The 18868-nt window shown below is 53.7% G+C and overlaps 1 protein-coding gene across 6 annotated transcripts; it reads right to left on the bottom strand.

Moving 5' to 3' along the window:
• Window positions 1–221: 221 nt before the first annotated feature.
• Window positions 222–18145, bottom strand: NIBAN3 (niban apoptosis regulator 3). 6 transcript variants are annotated; one of them, XM_033853905.2, is made up of 16 exons: window positions 17912–18145; window positions 17409–17513; window positions 15977–16107; window positions 12868–12993; window positions 12129–12243; window positions 10088–10255; window positions 9372–9487; window positions 9184–9288; window positions 8799–8961; window positions 7969–8159; window positions 6357–6515; window positions 5193–5309; window positions 5005–5112; window positions 4095–4206; window positions 2043–2126; window positions 222–636 (listed from the first exon to the last, which is right to left on the bottom strand). In XM_033853905.2, the coding sequence occupies exons 2-16, from the start codon at window positions 17461–17463 to the stop codon at window positions 572–574; spliced, it is 1815 nt and encodes a 604-aa protein (XP_033709796.1). In that variant the 5' UTR covers window positions 17464–17513; window positions 17912–18145; the 3' UTR covers window positions 222–571. The 6 variants fall into 6 exon arrangements, with proteins under 6 accessions (XP_033709796.1, XP_033709797.1, XP_004332457.3 ...); XM_033853906.2 differs by having other exon boundaries at window positions 17409–17510; XM_004332409.4 differs by lacking the exon at window positions 17912–18145 and having other exon boundaries at window positions 17409–17633.
• Between the last annotated feature and the right edge of the window lie 723 nt (window positions 18146–18868).

Genomic DNA, 18868 nt, shown 5'->3' with positions numbered 1-18868 from the left:
TCCACCTTCCAATGCAAGGGACACGGGTTCGTTCCCTGGTCGGGGAACTAAGGTCCCACATGCCACAGGGCAAATAAGCCCAGGCGCCTCAACTAGAGAGAGAAAACCCTGACGCCACAACTAGAGAGAAACCTGCGCGCCACAACAAAAGATCCCACATGGCACAACTAGGACCCGACAAAGCCAAAAATAAATAAATAAATAAGAAACACACAAACATATTAATGGTCAATAAACATATTTTCAGGTTCAATGTAGTCATCAAAGAAATTTTAAATAAAACAATGCACTCTGTGTGTGTGTCTATCAAACTGGCAGTTTTTCCTTTTATGAAAATTCCTAGTGTTTGGAAAGGAGAATATGTATAAATGCTGCTGGTGAGAGTGTTAAAAGGCATAGCCTTTCTGGAGAGGAGTAAGGCAGAGGTGTGGGGATTATACAAGCCTTGAACTGGTACATATGCTTTGACTCAGAAATTCCACTAGTAGACATTTATCCATTGAGAATGACGATGAATGTGGGCAAAGCTTCAGCTCTGGAACGTCCCTGGAGGAGGCAGTGGGCAGAGTGGCTAGACCTCGGTGCTGGAGCCTGGTTGCCTGGAGCAAGTGCCTCTCTGAGCCTCAGTTTCCACATCTGTAAAATGGAAAGTGTCATAAGGATGCCAAAACATTTGGACACATCAAATGCCTGGCACATAATAAATACCCAGTAATTGGAAGCTTAGCGAGAATAATTTAATAGAAATGCAAAAGCACCCAGAAGATAAGTGGGCCACAGAGAGAAATGGAGGTTCACAGAGAAGCTCCTAAACACATGAGAAGACTCTCCACCTCATCCCCAATAAGACATGCTCATTAAAATGATGCCAAGACCACATTTTTTACCCAGAAGATCTGGGAAATCCCAAGTCGGCTGACAGCCTGTGGGGAAATGGGCCACCTCCACACAGATGAGTGGGCACCAGGTGAGACCACTCTGATGGAGAGCACTCTCAAGACTGCTATTGAAATGACAAACATGCATGCTCTAAACCCTGAGATTTCACCTTGGGGGATTTACCCCCTTGCATGAAAAGTATGTAAAAGGTCGTTCGCTATGGTGTTAGCTGTTAGTGCAAAAGATTAGAAGCAAAACCCCATCATCAATTAGATTCTGGTTAAATAGATTAAGGAGCCCATCCACAATCCTTCATCCCCAGTTGCAAATCCCCAAATATTATGACACCCAGAAGTCTTTCTAAGATTGTTTAATCTTCATGTATCTCAGTGAGTGTGGATATTCATCAGTTTATCTGCAGCAATTGACTAGGAGATGCTGCCCCCAATCAGCTAGGGAGTGTATTAGTTAGCTATTGCCACATAACAAATGACCCCCAAAGTTAGCCACTGAAAACTATACACGTTTATTATCTCAGAGTTTCTGTGGGTGAAGAATGTGGGAGCCACTTAGCTGGGTGGATTCACAAAGCTCTCATAACAATGATACCCAAGGGGGTTGAGGAGCTGAGAGCCGCTCCAGAATACCTGCATCTGCCCTGGGTCCTGAACATCCAGATTATAAACATCTTGCCCGCTGGTCCGCTTCTAGTTGGACCAGTTGCTTTCTGTCCCATTTCAGAGAAGTCCCCCTATAGTAGGACCCTACTATAGGGTCCTATAGTAGGAGGCCAGGCTGCCCTGGCCCTGAGCACAGCTCCATGCACCCATTGTTAAGGTGAACCCAAGGCTCCCATCACCACTATCTCCCCCACCAGTGCTGGGAACTGGTAGCCGTTGGGAGAGGCCCTATAGAGCCCTGGCAAGAAGAGATGGGACACAAATTCATATGCATGTCAGAGGATACCTCTGACACTCAGGCACACTCCTTGGCTCCCCATCGCCCTAGTTCACCATGAGCTTGGCCAACCTGGCCAAGTCAGGAGACAAGGTGCATACTGTTCCATCCCGGAACCCACACTCACAATCCTCTTGTATACCCCACACAGGCCCCCCGACCCTGGCAATTCACTGGCATGGGCCAAGAACCTGTGAGGTCCCCACCTGTTTCTCCTTGGTCCCATGGAAGCTCCGAGCAGCCATCCAGAGTGCAGGACATGTTGCTGGCACCTAAGGCTTTTTTCAATTCTAAAATAAGAGATAGAGACTTCCCTGGTTGCGCAGTGGTTGAGAGTCTGCCTGCCAATGCAGGGGACACAGGTTCAAGCCCTGGTCTGGGAGGATCCCACATGCAGTGGAGCAGCTGGGCCCGCGTGCCTCAGCTGCTGATCCTGCACTCTAGAGGCCGCGTGCCACAACTACTGAAGCCCACGCGCCTGGAGCCCACGCTCCACAGCAGGAGAAGCCACCACAGTGAGGGGCCCACACACTGCAGCAAGGAGTGGCCACTGCTTGCCACAACTAGGGAGGGCCTGCATGCAGCAACGAAGACCCAATGCAGCCAAAAATAAATAAATTTAAAAATAAAATAAAGAGATAGGGCTTCCCTGGTGGCGCAGTGGTTGAGAGTCCGCCTGCCGATGCAGGGGACACGGGTTTGTGCCCTGGTCTGGGAAGATCCCACATGCCGTGGAGCGGCTGGGCCCGTGAGCCATGGCCGCTGAGCCTGCGCTTCCGGAGCCTGTGCTCCGCAACGGGAGAGGCCACAACAGTGAGAGGCCCGTGTACCGCAAAAATAAATAAATAAATAAAAATAAAGAGATAAACCCCTGGATACACCTGGATAAGCCCCAGAATCCCAGGGCTTCCATGAATTTTCCCAGAGAGGCCACAAGAGGGCAAAGCATGGAAGAAATGTCTCAACCAGGAACCCTAAACAAGTGGCTCACATGAGCCTCTCTCCACACCTGTGCCCATGGCAGACATTGCTAGCCGATCCCCACACCTTCACTGAGCCTGGATGCTACCTACCCCACCTTCCAGCACAATGCTTCAAGCAGACATCACAAATCAATTGAGGATGGAAACACCCCACCCCCACCCCACCTTCAGTACATGTAGAACTTCTAGGAATGGAAACCTGTTTCTGAAAAATTTTTTCCAATCAGAGATTAGTCTTTTTCCATTTAAAATGGCCCCTATTCTAAAGGAACTCGGTTCTTTTTGTTTGGTCTCAAGGACACTTCTCACCCTTACTTCCTGGCTCCCAGAACACTGCTATCTCTGGGTTTCTCCCACCTCTCTGACTACTCCTTCTGCATCCCTTCTTCCTCTTTGTGTCCTTCAAATCCAGGCTCTATGGGACTCCTCTCCTTTCTCTCTACACCATCCCCAGGGTTGTGGTCCCTCCCATGCACCCAGTGACACCCCAGGCCAACAACAACCTCTGACCTCCGTCTCATCCTCATGCCTGGGCTCCGTCCCCTTGGTTGCTGCCCCTGCTCGAGTCCATCCTTTGCTCCCCAGGACCAGGCCCTCAGCCTCCTCCCTGGCTTCCAGTCTAGCCACTGTTGCCTTCTTGCTCACACACCCTCCGTGGCTCCCTATTGCCTGCCACAAAATGTCTAAACTCCTCTGCCTGTCATTCAAGGCCCTGCACGTCTGCCCTGGCAGCCTGCAGCCTCCTCTCCTTCCTTCTGTGTCAGCTGTGACATTCCCTGAATAACCATTACACATTGCTCATTCCCGTTAGTACACGTCTCAGCAGTCATAGGCATTGGGTCAGGAAGGAACAGACAAGGCAGGAGGGAGAAGAGACAGTCAGGAGCCTCTTTCCAGCCCAGGAAATCCTAAGAGGCCTACCCCAAGTCCACGTACTCTTGAGGGCTCAATGCCAGCCCAGAATAAAACATGGAGAGGTTGTTGAATGAGTAAATGTAAATGTCTATCCCCAGTTTTTAAATTTTGCCTCCCTTCTCTCATCCTAAGAACTCCTGCATATCCGTCACAGCCCCACTCCAATGCCCCCTCCTTCAAGGAGCTTCCATCACTGCCCCTCTAGGCTCGCCCACCCCAGACTCCCTCTGTCCCAGTCCTGGCCCTTAGTCAAAGGACTAGTGTTCACAGGTAGTGAGAGGCGATGGGGACCCTGGTAGGGCTCAGTATACACAGCCAGGGGTCACCAGGCTCCCCTGAGCCATAGGGGGTGGGGCTCACCTCGATTGATCCTCTGCAGCAGGACCCCCCGGATGACATCCTCATAAATACCCTCAATGGTCAGAGCAGGGCTGCCCACAGCAAGGACGTCCCCTTCGAACTCAGGCAGCTCCTGTAACCGAGGCAGGTGAGGGGCTGGGCTGGAGGGGTGGGCTCTGTGTGACATGGGTTTGAGCCCCAGCTCTGTCACTGATTAGCTAGGAAAACCTGGGCCTCAGTTTCCTCATCTTTAAAATGGACTCCTTGACTCATTATTCCCTCGGGTTGTTGTGAGAATCGGTGAAACAAAGCACATCACACCTCAATGGGAATAATACAGGTGTTTCTGCTGGGACCCCTCACAGTCACTTCCTGCCTGACCCCTGGTGCAGACCCCTTCATGGCGCCCCTAAGCCTGCGTAGCAAGGCCCCTGTGACCTCTCCCCTCGACTACTTCCTACCCCATTGTTCGGTAAGCTCCAGCCACACTTGCCTATTCTCTGTTTCTCCAACACACCAGGCACAGACCTACCTCAGGACCTTTGCACATGCTGTACCCTCTGCCTGGAATACTCTTCCCCAGGACATGGCTCATGCCTTTAGTTCACTGCTTCTCAAGCATCATCTTCTCAGAGACAGCCCCCTTAACCACTCAGCACCCTCACCATACACACACATACACTCCCCCTCTGCCTCCTCCCTTCTCTGAAGCCTGTATCACCTGCTGATATGTGATGCATGGGACCCCACGCCAGCTCTGCAGACACAGCATTGTCATGGGAGAAGCAGAGGGCATCATGAAGTCCCAGAAGAGCCATCCAACCCAGCCCCTGGGCTCAGGGAACAAAAGTCTCTAATCATCAAGGTGGCTCTATGAGCCTTACAGAAAGATGCTTGGTCGCTCTATAGGACCCGTCCCCCATCAGCTCACCGCTTTGCAGCTCAGCTCCAGCTGGCTCAGCACGAAGGGCAAGAAGATGCAGAGCAGCCAGCCATGGATGAACCGCCTCCGCGCTGAGCCACTATCCGACTGGAATTTCTGCATGACACACACGGCAATTGGTCTCACAACCACCTGAGCACCCAGGCCCACTGCCATGCCCTCCCCGCAGACCTCACCTTCAGCACGCGCCCCCTGACTTTCTCCAGCTGCTGGGCAGCCTGGTCACAGTCCAGAGCCGTGGTCAGACATTGGTCAGCCAGCTGCAGGAAGGTGGCCACGGCATCAGCCATGAGCTGTGGGAAGAGATGCTGGGATGAATCCTGGGAATCCATGCTCTTTCTGGGCCCTACGCCTGCTCGGTTGAACCCTTCTCAGCATCCAGCCTGCCCTGACCAACTACTTCGCTCCAACCTCCTTCTTGTCCCAAGAAACAGCACTCTCTTCCTCTCAGGACTCGGGGCTCATCCATTCAGTGCCAGGATGCCCAGCACGGGGATCAGAGAGCTGTCCACAGTCCAGGCTCCTTGGCTGAGCAGGCTTGTGCAGTGTACAAACTGAACAACCGTGCCGGGCAGCACTGGGTCTTCTCAGTCCCCGTCTCTTTCACTCACCATGTCCATTAGCACGTCCCAACCCCTTGGCTTTCAAAACACACCCTGCTCCTCTCCACCGACCCATTCTGGTTCAGACCTCCTCCCTGCCTCCTCCGCTTCTGCCCCCGACAGCCCCTGCTCCCCAGGGCAGGCAGGGCTTTCTAAAAAACCTTGAATCTGGCCATGCCCCGCCCCTGCTCACACACCTGCTGTGACTCCTGTTGCCCTTGGACAGAGCCCAGCCCCCTGAGCCCCACACTCAAGGCCCTGACCCATCTGCCCCCCCACCTCGCTGGCATATCTCCCACATCTATGCCCTCCCTTGAAATCTACAAGCCAATGTCTCTAAACTGCTTCACTTTCCCCAAATGTGGACACGCTCTCACACCTCCCAGGGCTTATCCACACTGTTCCCTCCACCCAGCACATGCCCCATTCCCATTCCTCCCCCAGCTGCCCCAGCCTCGCAGTCCTCTCCTCCTGGAAGCCTTCCCAACCCTGGAGATGGATCAGGTGCCTCCTCAGGGTTCCCGTAGCACCTTGTGTGTCCTCGTCACAGCCCTGTCCATCATGTGTGATTACTGCCTGCCTGGTCATGAGCTCATGTCTGCATGGCACTGGGGAGTCCAGCGAGGGAGGGCCAGGTCTGTCTGGGTCATCGTGGTCTCCCTGGCACACACTCGGCACCTACTCATTGGAGGCTGCCATCCTTGCCTCGCTTCCTCCCAGCCTCCCACTCACCCTTACCTGCTGTGCGAGATCCTGGGCCCCAAACACCAGGCTCTGAGTTCCAAAGAAGCCAAATGGTTCTGCCAGCTGCCCCAGGCGCCCCCGGCTCCGCTCCGCCTCTCGGTAGCAGGTCTGCATCAGCTCTGGGTCCCATGGCATCTCCCCAAATGAGTAAACCTGTGTTCCCATAGCAGTCAGGTAAGAAAAATACCACCAGCCCATGGAAGAGCAAGGCTAAGGACCTCATAGACAGTTCATCGAAGGAGAAACACAAATGGAAACACATCCCGCCTCAGTTGTCACCAAAATAATGCATAATAAAAGTAACTGTGAGGTATGGTGTGATGGACATAAAATGGTAAAACTTGAAACCAATGATAACATGTGGTGCTGGCGTGGCTGAGGGGAAAGGGGCACACTCAGCCCTTGTCCCACCTGATGTTCTCTTTGTGCTGGACCCTGCGGCTGCAGAAGTGCAATAATCCAAAGTGGTATTTGCCCTCAAACTGCTCACAGAAAAGTTGGAGGAGACAGAGTGTAGACAAACAACGGTAGTGGTGAGTTAATACTCCTGTGAGGAGGGAAGCACGCGCAGCTGCAGATGCAGAAAGGACCAGGGAAAGTTCCTGGAGGAGGTGATTATGAAATGGAGATGTGAAGATTAATAAAGGGAAACCTCATTTAAAATAAAGTCATGGGAGTTCCCTGTTAGCCTAGTAGTTAGGATTCGGAGCTTTCACTGCGGTGGCCCAGGTTCAATCCCTGGCCGGGGAACTGAGATCCCACAAGTTGCGTGGCTAAATAAATAAATATGAAATCATTAAGCCCTGAAAGGGGCGGGGGGGGGGGGGCGCGCTCGTGCACTGCCACTCCTTGCCCTCTGCAGATCCCAAACTGGAAGAAGGTTACTACTTTACCACTCCAGCAGGAGGAAGATTTTCTCCTTATGCAGTAACAGCCCCAACCAATGAGAAACTACCACCACTCAGCCAATGAGAAACTGTCACCACCCTGAACTTTCGCTTCTCTTCAATGGACTTTTCTTGAGAGCTGCCCCTCCCAATTTTTTCCTTCTTCTCTATAAAGTAATGTTCCTCCCCTTCGTTTGCCAGACTTGCCTCTGGTTTTGCCATAGCTTGCACGTCCCGAATTGCAATTCTCATGCTAACCTCCCTTCCCAAAATGTTCTGCTGATAAAATAACTGGCTGTTTCATTTTAAAGGTCAACAGACACTTAACGAGTTGAAGGTTTCTTGGCACATAGTATGCTCTCATTTAATATCAGAAGAAAAGAGCTGACCTGCGTGTTGCAGAATTCTGTCCCAGGGAATGGGGTGGGCTGTGGCCAAACAAGGCAATGGGAGGAGGAACAATTTGTAGGGAAGGTGACTCCAGATTGATGTTACTAAAATGCTAATCTTGTCATCTTACTCCTTCCCCCCATGTTATAAACCGTGCCCCAGTGACCATAGCATAGTGGACCACCGTAAGTAAAATGCAGCTTAGAAGAAAGTTCAGAGATTTTTAAGAGAAGATTTTCAAACAAGAAAGATTCAAGGTGCATGCAACTCTTCTATAAAGTTAACACACTGCCCATAGGCCCGATGAAACACGACCCACTGGACCTCACCTCCTTCCGCAGCCGGGTGCTGGAGGGGCTCCCACGCAGGTGGCGGGACAGGCGGTCCATGCCCTGGGTTAGGAGGGTCTGCACTGCCGTGAGTTCAGCTTCCACGGTGCTCAGCAGCGTCTGCGTGACCCGGGGCAGCTGCGCATCCACCTTCCTGCGCAGGCACGATTCGAGGGGACCCTGGACGTTGGCTGCGAGTGGAAGACACTGGCCTGGATCTCCTCCTCGAGGTGCTCCGCAAATTGGGAGGTGGAGGGTACGGAGTGAGGCCATGGGCTCAACAGGGTAAGGTAGACGGGAGCCCTGACTTTGAGCCCCCTCCTCTACCCCATTATACAGAATAGAAAACCGAGGCCAAGTGCCATGGGGATCGGCTCAAAGTTGCACACAGAGGCAGAGTTAAGATTCCAACTCTGTTCTCTTTGTTACTGAGCTGAGTGAGAGCTATCTCCGCTGTCTGACTGGACAACCCACAACTGGAGTCAGGCCTGATACCGCCAAGGCCTCTGCCCCTCTCCCCACCCAGTCTTGGTCTCCGGGCTCACCAGCTCCATCCCTGGCCTTCCCGCCTCCCAAGCACCCGCCCTCCCTCTTTTTTTTTTTTTTTTCCGCCGTCCTCCCTCTTGACCCCGTCTAGAAATCTAGTCTCACCACCAAAGCATCAAGGCCTCGCCCATTTTCCCACTTAGGCTCCACCCTTTTCTTCTCCGGCCCTGCCTCCACCGGGTCCCAGACCTTGGGCCCCTTCCCTTACACCCAAGCTGTTCCCCTTCTTCCTCTCAGGCTCCCGGCCCCGCCCCTCACATCCAGGCCACGCCCCCGGACCTCACCCTGCAGCCTCCCTAACACGCGCTCCCGCAACTTCAGCATCTGATCTACGTCTGGGCGGATAGTCTTCTCCAGGGCGGCGAGCAGCTCCTCCTTTTCGGGCTGGAAGGCGCGGAGCCCAGTGGAGGCCCCGGCCAGGACTGCAGCGTGGACGGCGTCCAGTAGCTGCCCAGATCAGCCGAGGGGACCCCACACGGGCCAGGGACGCGGTAGAGAGACGAGATGGGGCGAGGGTAGGAAGACAGAGAGAAGACAGACGCACAGAGATGGGCGGAGAGGTTGAGCGACAGTCGCACGGAGGGCGAAGCTGAGCACCCGGGTCCGGCTCCTATCCCCATCCGCGGCCTCCCGCGTGTCCCTGCCCCACCTCCTCCACCGCATGCGTACCTTGGCCCAGGCCCAGGCCCGAGCGCGGCCGGCCCCGCGCAGGCCGGGCAGGGTCTGGGCTCGCAGCGCAGGCAGCAGCTCCCGCATCAGTACCGCAGTCAGCACCTGCGGGAGAGGTGACCATGGGTGCTTCGGTGGGCCGAGAAGGGGTCAGGGGGGTCCCGGGTGCGGCCTTGCGCGGCACTGACCTCGGCGTCCGAGCCTAGGGTCACGTCGTCGTCGCCAAAGTGGCCTTGCTGCTGCCGGTAGAGCCGTATGGCGTCCAGGAAGGCACGGGCGGCTGGGGCTTGACTTCGCTGCAGGACTGAGGGGCGGCTCCTCAGTGCCCGTCCACCCCTCCCCTGCTCTCAGGCTGCCTGGCTCCCCGTCGCCTGAGAAGGAAGCCCTCCGCCTCCTCGCCAGGTCCCAAACAGCTAAGACTCACCCACTTCCAGACCTCTGCGCAAAGGAGTGCCCTCCGCCGAGAACACGCTCCCCTACGTTTATCACCAGCCCATAAGGGGCCTGTGTACCATTTTGGAAAAGGCATCCTGGGCAGGCAGTCACAGCCCAGATCCCACTGCGGTCTCCAGTTGCCTCTCCAGTTAGGTACGTTTGTTCAGTCAACAACCTGCCCAGATGTGTCAGTCCTAACTCCTCTTCTTCACCTGGCTGGCCCCTCATCTTTTTTAGACCCCAGTTTGGACATCCCCTCCCTGAACCCCCAGGCTAAGCTCCCATGGTGCTGTGCCCTCATTACAGCCCGGGCCATGCACACCTGCCTGTTTCCCCTCTGTCCTCCCCCACGATCCATTTTATAAATAAGGAAACTGAGGCTTAGAGAGGATCCCACAGGCAGCAGGAGCGGAACCCTCCGACTCCAGACTCTGTGCTCCACCACTGCCTGCCCTTTCCCAGGACCCACCTGTGCCTCGAAGCCGGATGCCGCCCTGCAGGGCTAGCCTCCAGGCACGCTGCACCTCCGCTGTGGCTGCAGAGAAACAGAGGTGCCGGCGGAAGGGGTGCTGCAGGAACAGGGGGAAACTGACAGGCATTTCCAAGAGGGGGTCAGGCTCTTCCTGTGCATGGTGTCCTGAAAGCAGAGGAGGTCGCATCTTCATTCATTCATTCACTCTAAAATCATTCATTCACTAGGAGACAATAACCATGAAATGTGTAGAGAACCCTTACTTCAGCTCAGTCCCAGGACGAGGTGTGCCCAGGGCAGACATCAGCAATCCATCCCAGCACTGTTTCCCAGCCTCAGCAACATGCTTAACACAGCAGCCCTAGGCAGCCACCAACAATCTCTCCTAGCTGGCATGTGGTCTGAGCCCTGCTTGCTGTGGGGTGCTGGAGTCAGCTAGGCCCAGGTTCAAACCTGGCCAGACCATTTTCTAGCTCTTTGCACAGATTTTCATCTCCCTGAAAAAACCTCAGTTTTCCTACCTGCAAAATGGGCTAAAAAGTGATACCAATGACCTAGAACTGTTGGGAGGACAAAAATGAGTGAATTTATTTTGATGAATTAAATTGGAGTCTCCCAAATCCTCAGTGTTTTGTTCAGATTTCCAGAGTGATACATACAGACTGCAGTAAAATGCAATAATGCAGAAAGGGCTTCCCTGGTGGTGCAGTGGTTAAGAATCCGCCTGCCAATGCAGGGGACACGGGTTCGAGCTCTGGTCCGGGAAGATCCCACATGCCGCGGAGCAACAAAGCCCATGCGCCACAACTACCGAGCCTGCGCTCTAGAGCCTGCGAGCCACAACTACTAAGCCCACGCGCCACAATTACTGAAGCTCGCGCGCCTAGAGCCCGCACACCGCAGCAAAGAGCAGACCCCGCTCGCCGCACCTAGAGAAAGCCTGCACAAAGCAACGAAGACCCAATGCAGCCAAAATAAATTTAGAAATAATAATAATGCAGAAAAAGGTGGACGTCCCTTGTCATCCAGCCCTTCGATAGCAGCCCCCAGAGATGATAATAGCTGTTAACAGTTTGGGGGACATTATTCCAGATTTTAAAATCTGCACAAAGCTGTATGACGTGCTTTTTTTTTTTTTTTTAACAATGTGGAGTTTTCTGGTTTATAACTGGCCTTTGGGCTCCTGCATATGTCTGGGAAACCTTCAGAGGCTGCACAGCTTTCCTTCCTGAGGGTCAGGCTGTGATTTATTTAATCAACCCCAAAGGATGCGTATGTGGGTGGATTCCCATGTTTTCGACATCATCAGCATTTCTGCAGACGGTTCCTGTTGCTACATCTTCGCCTGATTAAACAGCAGGATAGCTCTGCAGTGAAGCAAAAGGTGTAAATTCTGGCTCTGTCCCTTACTAACTGTGTGACGGCCCTTGGCCTCAGTGTCCCCCTCTGTAAAATGGGGTGGTTAGTGATGGGGCTGCCTCCTGGGCAGATTCAAGGAGATGATGCAGGCCCTCATCAGATGCATGCCAGCCCACTTACGCTGCTCCTTACCTATTCAGAGAGAGAAAGAGGAGGAAGAGGAAGGGGAGGAAGGGGAAGGGAGGAGAACCATCCTGGAAACACTGGACGGACCAATTACACGCTGTAACAAGTCTGTGCAATTTTCCTGCCCACCACTGTCCATCTCCCCACATGCTTACTGACACCATATTTTATCGTTTTTACCCTTTGCTGCTTTGATTCTGGTCCGGTGACCTAACTCCTTCACCCTGACAAGAATGGGTGTTTCTCTTTCTAGAGCGAGGCTGCTCACCCAGAGGCAATGCTGCCCCCAGGGACACTTGGCAATGTCTGGAGATATACTTGGTTGTCGCTCTTGGGATGCAGAGTGCTACTGGCATCTGGTGGGTGGAGGCGAGGGATACTGTTCAGCAACCTGTGAAGCACATGGTGGCCCCCACTGCAAAGAATGATCTGGCCCCAGTGTCAACAGTGCTGAAGTAGAGAAACCTGCTCTTGGGGTCCCCGGGAGCCTTACCTGAGGGTTCTGGGCAGAGAGTGTCCAACAGGTGGAGATATTCACTCTGGGAAGTCAGGACTGTGTACCCTGTCAGGACCACGGAGCCCAGGGGACGGTCCCCATTTTCATATTCCTGCAAAAGGCATCCAAAGAACCGTTTTGGGACAGGTCTAAACTGTGGCTTCCATATCCCAGTGTGGGATCAGGGGAAGGTTTTGGGTTAACTGGGGAAATCCTCCACCCTACCTCCCTGCCTCCACCCTCCCTCCTTCTGTCCACCCCTCCCTCAATCCCTCCTTCCTTCCCTTCCCCATAGTGGAGCACCCAGCACCTGCTGTGTGCTAGGCCAGTCCCAAGTGCTATATGAGGACTAACCCATTGAATCCTTACAGCCCCATGTGGCGTAGACCATCATCATCCCATTTCACAGAGGCGAAAACTGAATCCCAGAGAGACAAGTGACCTGCCTGAATTCCTCAGCTGGAAAGCAGGGCACAGGCGGCATGTGCAAAGGCCTTGCATGGTTTCAACCTCAGCTCTGCTGATGACCATGAGTGAGCCCCTACCCCTGGCCTGGGCCTCAGTTTATCCACCTGGCACAGCAGGAGATGTTCGCCCACCCAGGACCAAGCTTACAGGCTGGCCCTACTTGATGACTGAAGAAAGGAGGGGGGCTATGCTGGGAACTGGACCCCAAACCCACACTGGGGAGGGTGGGATGGAGACGCCAGAGGTAGATGGGCTGCAGGCCACTCACCTCCCTGTGCCTGAACCACTCCAGGCGGCCGTCCCCACGCAGGACACAGAAGATTGGCTGCCACTGAGGTGGGTGGCCCTGCAGCTGGGTCAGGGGCCCTCGGTGCTCCCGGACTCGGGGCAGCTTCTGTGGGAGGAGGGGCGGGCGGATGTCAAGAACATGGGCCAGTGTCCCGGTGTCCAGACCAGCTGGACAGCTCCTCCTGTGTCCCAGGTGCCACCAAGTACAGTAAGTCCCCTACATACGAATGAGTTCCGTTCCGAGAGCAAGTCTGTAAGTCCAATTTGTTCGTAAGTCCAACAAAGTTAGCCTAGGTATCCCAACTGACACCATCGGCTATATAGTACTGTACCGTAATAGGTTTATAATACTTTTCACACAAATAATACATAAAAAACAAACACACACACAAAAATAAAACATTTTTAATCTTGCAGTAGAGTCCCTTGAAAAGTACAGTAGTACAGTACAACAGCTGGCATACAGGGCTGGCATCGAGTGAACAGGCAAGAAGAGTGACTGACTGGAGGAGGGAGAGGAGGTGGGAGATGGTAGAGCTGAAGGATCGTCAGCAACAGGAGACGGAGGGCAAGCTGCAGTTTCACTCACGCCTGACGCTGATGGAACGCCCATTCACATCTTTGAAAGTTTGCAACTTGAAGGTTCATATGTAGGGGACTTACTGTACAGGTGCTTGGGCCCTGCTGGTGTGGTGTTATATTCTTTATCAAGCACGCTCACAGCCTGCACTTCCAAATATGAACTGAGGCAGACACTTTTGTTATCTCCTATTTACTTGCAAGTGGACCCTTCCCCAGTTGAGCCTCAGATGAGACCCCAGCCCTGGCCAACATCTTGATCGCAGCCTGTGAGAGACCCTGAAAGAAAGGACCCAGCAAAGCCCCATCTAGATTCCTGACCCACGGTAACTGAGATGACAAACGTGTTGTTTGAAGCACTGATTTGGTGCTGTATTTTTACACAGCATAGCTAACTGATACAGGTGGGATTGCTAGGTCATGGAGCAGGTGTAGTTTTTTTATTTTTGTTTTTTTTTTTCAGGTGTAGTTTAACGTTATGAGAAATGGCCAGGCCTCTGCCCACAGACCCCTCCCTCAGGCAAGATGGGACATCACCTTGTTTCGTTTTCTTTGTCCCTCTTCTCACTTCCTGGCCACCTGAATTGTGTGCGTTTGTTTCACCAATGGTCCCAGAGTAGCTCCTGCTACACAGTTGGTGCTCGGTAAATATCTGATGACTAAATAACCAGCATTTGTGATGTTCTGATTCTTCAGCGGGTAGTGGGAACTCAGAGGTTTATTAAATGATTCTCCATCTCTCTTCCTAAGTCTGAGATTTTTCATAGTAATAGTGTTAAAATGTTATAATAGAAATGATATACATAATGCAAGTAGATAAAACTAGTATTAAAGAAAATGTTTCAACTGAAGCGAGGGGAAATCCCTCCACGCTGCTTGAACCCCAACGTCAGCTGTTCCCTGGCCCAGGGGGTTGGGACCAGCAGGAGACAGAAGGTGCAGGTGGAGGCGATGCCCAGGCCCCATGATGCCCCAAGCGGGACAGGGGGAGTCCCAGGTGGCAGGGGGCTCTGTCCATGGTGCCACAGAGCCCCCACCCCAGGGCAGGCACAGCTGGGAAAAGGGGTGTCCAAGAGAGGAAATCTCAGAGCCCTGATCGGGACAGGGGACCCAGTATCCCTTGTAAGGAGTCTGGGCTCTGGGTTCAAATCTCGCCTCTGCATCTTGCTGGCAGTGTGACCTCAGTCAGGTCACTTCACCTCTCTGTGCCTTGGTTTCCTCATTGGTCAAAGACCCATCCCCTGGGCTAGTGAGAACTAAGTTGTACAGGGCACATGGAGATCCTGGACACCATTTGCCAGCTCAGGAGACCTTTGGAGCTGGGGCTGGGCAGCTCCAGGCTATTTTGTTCCATCGATAAGCCCTTCCTGAGCCCCTACTAAGTGAAGGCACCATGTGGGCACAATGGGGTCAGGGGGAAGGGGAAATAAGGCTTGGACCCTGTCCTCACAAAGCAGACAGATGGAGGTGGCAGACGTGTGAGCCCGGGCTGCGTCGGAGGAGCAGACAGACAGGGGTTCCAGAGGAGGTGCCTGACTCAGGTGGGGGTAACAGTAGTCAAGGAAGGCTTCTTGGAAGAAGTAGCAGACGAAGTATGGGATAGAATGGGGAGGGTGGCACATGCAAAGGCTTGGGCGTCCAGTGGGCATGCTGTGCCCTTGGGTGATGCACTCAGCCAGGCCACACCTTTTCCAACTTCAGAGCTTTCGCATTGCCTGTGCCCTCTGCCTAGAATGCCCTCCCGCTCTGGGCTTCAGGTCTGGCTCCTTCCCATCCTTTATGTCTCAGCTCAGAAGGACCTTCCTACACCCCAGCTTCCAGCCCCCAACACCGCCCTTCATTTTGTCTTCCTAGCACCTGTCAGAAGTTATCCTGCATCATGATATGTTAACTTGACAACAAACTGGTCATTTCCCCCAATTAGACTGTGAGCCCCGGAGGGCAAAGCGGGATCTGTCTCAGTCACTACTGTGTCCCCAGCATCCAGCCAGGGGTGTGGCACGCGGTAAATGCCCAGTGAATGTTTGCTCGAAGAATGAATTTTGGGGACATCCCTGGTGGTCCAGTAGTTAAGACTCCACGCTTCCACTGCAGGGGGTGCGGGTTCGATCCCTGGTCAGGGAACTAAGATCCGGCATGCCACGCAGCATGGCCAGAAAACAAAAAATGAATGAATTAAAAGCAAATTTTAAGCATTTATTATTATTTTATATATTATATATATATTTTTATTTGGTTGCGCCGGGTCTTAGTTGTGGCAGGCGGGCTCCTTAGTTGTAGCGTGCATATGGGATCTAGTTCCCTGACCAGGGATCGAACCCAGGCCCCCTGCATTGGGAGCTCGGAGTCTTAACCACTGCACCACCAGGGAAGTCCCAGAATGAATTTTTAATAGTCACCCCAGGTCGTGGCACCAGCAAGGACAAAGGTGTAAGGAGGGACCCTCAAACGAACGAACGGCCTCCCCAGCCTCACCCACTCAGCACCCCCTCCCCCTTTGCGGCACCCACTTTGCTGTGCAGCAGCTGGCATCCGGCTGGCTCCTGGGGGCCCAGCTCTCGGGAGATCTGCCACAGGACCGAGGCTGCCAGCTGCCCGCGGTAGCAGGGCAGGAAGTTCCTCAGCAAGGTGTCTACCTGGCCTGCAGGGACAAAAGGATGGTGAAGTGGCTGAATCAGGTCCCCCCCAACCTGCCGGAGGTGGGGGCAGAACAGGCAGAGAAGCCACTTACGGATTCCTATCCGCACCCCAAAGTTGCCCCAGAAGACATGCTCCAATTCCATTCACCCTTAACCCTCCATTGCCTGTTTTTATCCACATGGGGGTTGGTGGGGGGGTGGGGGAGTTAAAGGATTCAGGCTTTATTTATAAACGATGTACAACACACCTTAAATGTATAAAGCATAGAAATGAATGAGTTTGACACATGTACACACCCGTGACACCATCACCGTGACCCAGATAAAGAACAGATCAATTGTACCTGAAAGTTTCCTTCTGCCCCTTACTGAGGGAGATTTTCAAAATCTTTTAAAAACCTCACCCAGCACAAGTGAACTTTCTGGGGTGACAGAAGTATTCTGTATCCTGATCTAGGAGGTGATTACACAAGTGTTAAAGTTCTTCAAGCTGTTCCCCTAATATGTGTGCACTTGACTGTGTGTAAAACACATCTATCTTGCTGCCTGGAATGTGGATCCGATGACTGGAGCTTCAGCAGCCATTCTGAGTCATGAGGTGACCCCAGGCACAGAAGCCACGCATGTTAGAACCATAATATGGACGGGGATGGGTTGTCTGACTTTTATCAGGCTGCCTGCCACTGTTCCCCTCTATAGGAGAGAGAAACAAATCTTTATCTCGTTTAAGCCACTACAGAAAAAGAAAATTCCAACACTTTGCAGAGTAGCTTATTGAATCCATTCATGTAATGACAACTTGGCCTTGTTTCTTTGTCTAGATCATGAGGCCCCCCTCCATATCCCCAGTGCCCAGCACACCGTAAGTGCTCAACTGTGTGTGTGGAGGATGGAGGACACTGGCCCTTCTTTGTCTCAAATCAAGAACTGTGACTTAGTCCCTGGGGGTCCACACTGAGGGGCCTACTGGTCCTTGCCCACCTGGGAGGATCATCCCACAAGATCTGGCTGGGTTTGGGGCACTTCCCACCTGGCCCTATGCCCTCCACCCCAAACCCATGCCCTGAGTAGGTTTACCAGATTTACCAAATAAAAGTACATGACGCCAATTAAATTTGAATTTCAGGTAAATAATGAATACATTTTTAGCATACGTATGCCCTCTTGCAAAATTTGGGACATACTTATACTAAAAAAAGTATTCATTGCCTCTCTAGGATTCACATTAATAGGTCATCCTGTGTACCTGAACCCAGCCCTAAACCCCACCCGCCAAAATCTCGCTCCTTCCCAGTCCACTCACCCCTCAGGTGCTGCTGCTGTCGCTTGTCCAAGGGGCTCGAGGGCCGCCCACCCATCCTGCTACTGTGTCCTGGGCTCCCCTGAAAGTGAAGTAAACACCCCCCTCCTCCCCACAGCCCCCCAGTTCCTCAGCTCAGGGGCACCCTGGGAGCAAGGTGACCTGAGGGGCCTGGATGCTGCAGAGACCAGTGCCTGGGGTCAGAAGCCAGAGCATGGTCCTGGTGTGGTGTGGGATGCCTGCTCCCCACCCCGCCCCGCCCCTTGCCCCACCCCACCCTGCACCTGTGTCCTCCCAGTTCCCCTGTGGCAAAGTGCCCTAAACTGGTGGCTTCTGTAGGGGCTGCCCCGGGTTGGGGGGGGCACGGGGTGGTGGGAGACAAAAGTCCTAGCTGGCCTCAGAGGACGGATGCAGGGCAGATATCTGGCAGGACCTGAGAGCAGTTGGTGTGGGGTGGCAGGGAAGGGGGGCTGGGCAGAGATGGGGCAGCTAAATCCTGTACCTACCCCTTGCCGGGTGACTCTGGATCCCAAGAGGATCCAGCCCAGGCCCAGCACCAGGCTGGGAAGACAGAAGTGGACTGACACCCCGGGCCCCTGGGGGCAGTGCCGGGGTAGTGGGAGCGGGTGGGGAGCCGCTGCTGTGCCGTGGACTCGTGGGCTGTTTCCCTTCGGTTCCTGCTTTGCCAGTCCATTCCCTATCGGCGCACAAAGCCCTGGACTGGATCAGATTAGTTGGGTCTTCCCACTAGTGGCACCTGCTGTTGCCCAAGCACGGCCAGGCTGCTTTCCTTCCAACCCTCTACTCTGCTTTTCTCAATCTGTTTCCGCTCAGCCCGCCCCACTTCCTCACTCTCACATCTGAGTGATCAACCCAGACAAGACGTTGAAGGAAACTTCGCTTTCTGTGGTTTCACCTTTAAGGTTTCAATTCCCACGTGCCTTTCCCACCAGCCTCCCCTGGTCCCTGGAGCCGGGCAGAGCTGATGGGTGGGACATGAGCAGACGCACTCTGGGCCAGTGCTGCAGTCCTGACGCAAAGCAGCAGCACCTCGGAGCATTCTAGGCTCTGAGCAGGACTGCAGCATGGCCAGGTGCAGAGGTCACGACTGGCCCTGGGTGTGCAACGGGAGCTCGGCCAAGTGAGTGGGCAGGGGATTGAACTGTGTTCCCCAAAAGGATATGTCCACAGGTCACTATCAAAAAAACAGAAAACAGGGGCTTCCCTGGTGGCGCAGTGGTTGAGAGTCCGCCTGCCGATGCAGGGAACACGGGTTCGTGCCCCGGTCCGGGAGGATCCCACATGCCGCGGAGCAGCTAGGCCCGTGAGCCATGGCCGCTGAGCCCGCGCGTCCGGAGCCTGTGCTCCGCAACAGGAGAGACCGCAACAGTGAGAGGCCCATGTTCCGCAAAAAACAAAAAAAAAACAAACAAACGAAAAACAGAAAACAAGTGTTAGCAAGG

Source organism: Tursiops truncatus, chromosome 3, assembly GCF_011762595.2.
Source record: "Tursiops truncatus isolate mTurTru1 chromosome 3, mTurTru1.mat.Y, whole genome shotgun sequence".
Taxonomy (NCBI): Eukaryota; Metazoa; Chordata; class Mammalia; order Artiodactyla; family Delphinidae; genus Tursiops; species Tursiops truncatus.
Note: the sequence above shows the minus strand (reverse complement) of the source record. Positions and strands in the feature narration are given on the sequence as shown.

Coding starts and splice junctions, on each gene's coding strand:
- NIBAN3 (XM_033853903.2), bottom strand. CDS start 16,249: ATGGAATTGGAGCATGTCTTCTGGGGCAACTTTGGGGTGCGGATAGGA. Junction 9,488..10,087: donor CATCCGGCTTCGAGGCACAG/GTGGGTCCTGGG, acceptor GCCGCCCCTCAG/TCCTGCAGCGAAGTCAAGCC. Junction 8,160..8,798: donor CGTGTTAGGGAGGCTGCAGG/GTGAGGTCCGGG, acceptor TTCCACTCGCAG/CCAACGTCCAGGGTCCCCTC.